The sequence below is a fragment of the Ruditapes philippinarum genome, unplaced genomic scaffold (assembly GCF_026571515.1).
Source record: "Ruditapes philippinarum isolate M1 unplaced genomic scaffold, ASM2657151v2 ctg2004_1_1_1_1, whole genome shotgun sequence".
Taxonomy (NCBI): Eukaryota; Metazoa; Mollusca; class Bivalvia; order Venerida; family Veneridae; genus Ruditapes; species Ruditapes philippinarum.
The window spans coordinates 73,559-77,503 of NW_026855269.1; the positions used below are offsets into that span (position 1 = coordinate 73,559).

Here is a 3,945-nt window from a genome sequence, read left to right on the forward strand (position 1 = left end):
TTTAATTTGTAAGTATTTAAATAGTAATAATCACACTAAAATGTTGTGCAGAATTAAAGTGGATTCTTTTTCGCGCTTTTGTTAGTAAACCCTTACACAAACCTTGCCTCATATCTTATCCCAGTGCTGCTATATTTTTACTGGTCATTCAATGTAAATGATTTCAATCTTGTTGCTAATGAATAAATCTTTACCACGTATCATATTTCATTGTTGATTTCGAAACGATAAACACTAACTCTACAAATTTAATATATCAATGTTATAGTAGTGTTTAACACAAATTACTTTTTTGTCTGATGTTTTGAGATGTAGCTCTCATGAGTTCTAAATAATGTACATTAAATTTCACGAACAGTTCTATTCCTACCGTATTTGTATTATAAAGATAATTTTGATTGTCCTTCGTCGTTCATAATTTTAAAAAGATATGAACATTTCATACATATTATCATGTTTTAGTGTGAAAATGTTTCAGTTTTGTTTCATCGCCATTTTAATCATACATTTAGTTACATATATATTTAACTGGTATTTGAAATTATTATTTCTGTTTCAGATTTATTATTCAGAATGAAGCTGTTGATATGTTTTGTTATTGGTGTTATTACAACAGTACAATATGGCAGCGCATGTACATGTAATCCTAACATCTCAATACAGGACAAAAATTGTAGATCAAACTTCTGTATGTATTAAAACTCATTTTACTTTGAAATTCAATTAACTTTATCAAATGTAAATTGTAAAATGTCATGTCTATTAAAGCTGATAAAATGTATTGTTTGGTCGATTTTTTTATTTATCATTGTTGAATAATTCAACTAAATACAGTAGTAGTATTATTATCTTTTATCTATTAAAAAAAGTTTTATATACGCGTTAGATGTTGAAAATTAATTGTTTCAGAAAACAGGTACGTTTGCAAATTAAATCAAAGACAATGTCTTTTATTTTCTGTTTAAAAGGTTTAATAGCTATAGTTATATTTGCACATATATCGATCCTGAATTTGTATCAACATATGTGTATATGTTTGATAACTTTCAATCCAAAAACTGATCATCAAATGTGTGGTAAAAACGGAAAATACAATGTTTTGATACAGTGGTTCTGGTAAAGGTGTTGAACAATGGTAATGTGTATGGTATGGACAGAGTCTATAAGATCAATTTGATCGCTACATTTAGATCAAATGTAAGTACATTCTTAAATTATATTCATGATTTTTAACATACAGAAAGTCCTGTGCTGATATCAGAAGTATTCCAATTGCATGTCTTGAAATTTGTTCCACTAAATATTAAAGTCACCTTATTACAAATTACTAGAAAACTGAGCACTTTATATTGAAACAAAATATCTTCGGTAAATATAGCGTTGATCTGTCAATAAAATCTTTAGATTATTCATATACTACATTAAACTATTGTGAAGTAAACCAAGTAAATGACCAAATGTATTGCTTTGCACCTGCCGGAAGGGATGGTGGTAAAACATATAGTTTGTAAAATATCGTAACTTTTAATATACAGATGCAAGGTGGTGTTGACGTCAGACACTTATACACTGCTACAGATGGTTCTGCCTGCGGCATCATTTTACAGAAAGGCTATTATTATGTCCTTACAGGTAAGTGGCAAATGTGACCATGCTTTTGGAAATTATCTTTAAGCTGTGCTTCACTCTCCCCAGCCCCAATCACCCTTGTAAGCATAGCAAAATGTTTCAACATACATGTATTTAGCCTTGTCTGTTAAATATTCTAAGAATTAACATGAAATCGATTTTTGTTCGATTTATTTTTAGCCGGACATGAGATAAAACGTGTTTTAACCATTTTTATTTTTTAATCATTTTGCACAACAGAAATGATTTTCTGGAATAAAGCAGTTAGGTAATTATCTGAAACTTTGCACACGACTTATTGGTCCTTACTACACACAAAAATGTGTCCAGTCCCGTAATGTAAAAAGAGTCAGTGGAATCCCTTATTTACAAAGGAGTAGCCAGAGAATAATTTTGTTATGGACAATGCTAATGGCTCATAAAATGTAATATTAGTCCTTCACGTGGTTCTAAAATATCAAATCGTTATTGCATTTCAATATTTTATACACCGATTACTTGTTTCCACACTTACAATTCTTATTTTCATTGTAGTACTAGTAATTGCAAATGATTTTTTATGGTTAAACAGGTTACTACCGCAAAAGCGGAAGAAGGCGACAAATGCGTACAGGACTTTGTGATTTCAGGAATCGATTCCGTTCCAATCCCCAAAGTGTTTACAAACCACCGAGGTGCTACTGTAAGTTTCAAACGAAATTACATTTTCTTGTAAAAAGAATTGTTGGTAAGATAAGAAGTGTGGTCGTCTCGATTGCAGTGTATCTGTAGGTCTGTACGTACAAATGGATATTTTAGTGTCAACAGACAATACTTATACATAACAAGGCATCTAACATAGTTGAGCTTGGTGAAAGCATCAGAGATTACAATAGTTTTGGTAATTATCGGTGTATGAAATCGTTCGTTTGAAATAACAAAAATGCTTAATTCTTGAAAAAGTGCTAAAATATCAATAAATGATTCGAACAAAAAAAAGCAGTACCACTTTAAAAGACGACAGTTGTCAGATTTTTTCTGACATATTTTACTTCAATAACAGTAGATAATACTGTTGCAATATCAAATTAGTATTCATAGTTATTCGTTGAAAAATTCATGTAGGAATGAACCCAAGTAATAGGGTGACACATGTACAAGTTATTTCATTAAAAATGAAAGATGCATTCTTTTACATTATATAAATTGTTTTCTTCTTTTTCAGGAATCCATTGATCTTGTAAATCAAAGTGAACAGTGATTGTCTACAATAACAAATAAATACTTCTCTTGAAATTGATGTGGTTTTTTTTATCATGATTAAATATTGACATATACCTAATATTACATTTTAAACTTTTTGTTTGGGTTAAAACACTTAATTTTTAACGAATATACTAAGATTAAGTACACGTATTGATCTGTGTACCCGCATCTCAAACAAAGAAAGAAGAAGGAAACAAAAACTGTCGAAAAGGACATATTTTGGAAATCTTCAGTGAACCGAACTTGTTATAAGAATAAAAATGGCCGTGTAATCAAAGACGTGAACATAGTACATAGACATTACGCTTAAACAAAGCAGACTTCGTATAAAAGGATAATGATACAGGGGTTATATATAATAACCTAGTCATTATTAAAAAAGAATTAAAATGATCAATACCTTGGTAACATTAAGGGTCATATTATCCTGATTTATTGTCAATATGGAAAGCAAATCATCAACGTCGATTATTTATCTTTGTTGATCCGAGAGCCTTATTCTATTAGCTTATAGCATCCAACACGAACTAAAATAAATCGTATAAACTAATTATCTGGTTAACTTGACGCTTTATTTCAAAAACGACGAAACAACAATAATTATATATCTGAAATCAAGCAAGCGAAATTCTCCAATTATATTAATAAACTTGAATACAATATTTGACAAAGCTATAGCTTTCAAACATTGTTTGATTAAGATTTGATAATGATTTAAATCTACGATAACAATCTATATAAACGGTCTATCGTAGATGCTATGTTTTGCCCATCAACTCAAATCAAATGTAATATATCGGACTTGCAATCACCGGACTTGACATTCCTGAATTTCACGAACTTTTGCATACTTTCTTCTCCTCATCAGCAAGTCCTTCGTGTATTTAGGTTCAACATTATTAACGAAGTATGATTCCTATTTCATAAACAGGTGAAACTAACAAACATATTTTTAACATTAAATATTCTACTACAAATAGAAAGAAATCATATATTTTCTAAACACAAACTTAACTTACCTGTTTCTGAAATGATTTACAGGTTTAACATTACATTTTACACATTTCATAG

At 29.7% G+C, this 3,945-nt stretch overlaps 1 protein-coding gene across 1 annotated transcript; it reads left to right on the forward strand.

Moving 5' to 3' along the window:
• Nucleotides 1–520: 520 nt before the first annotated feature.
• On the forward strand, nucleotides 521–3,418 carry LOC132742695 (uncharacterized). Its single transcript, XM_060731161.1, has 5 exons — nucleotides 521–688; nucleotides 1,109–1,197; nucleotides 1,536–1,632; nucleotides 2,201–2,311; nucleotides 2,834–3,418. Coding segments are annotated over exons 1-5 (414 nt in total). The 5' UTR covers nucleotides 521–573; the 3' UTR covers nucleotides 2,836–3,418.
• Nucleotides 3,419–3,945: the final 527 nt, after the last annotated feature.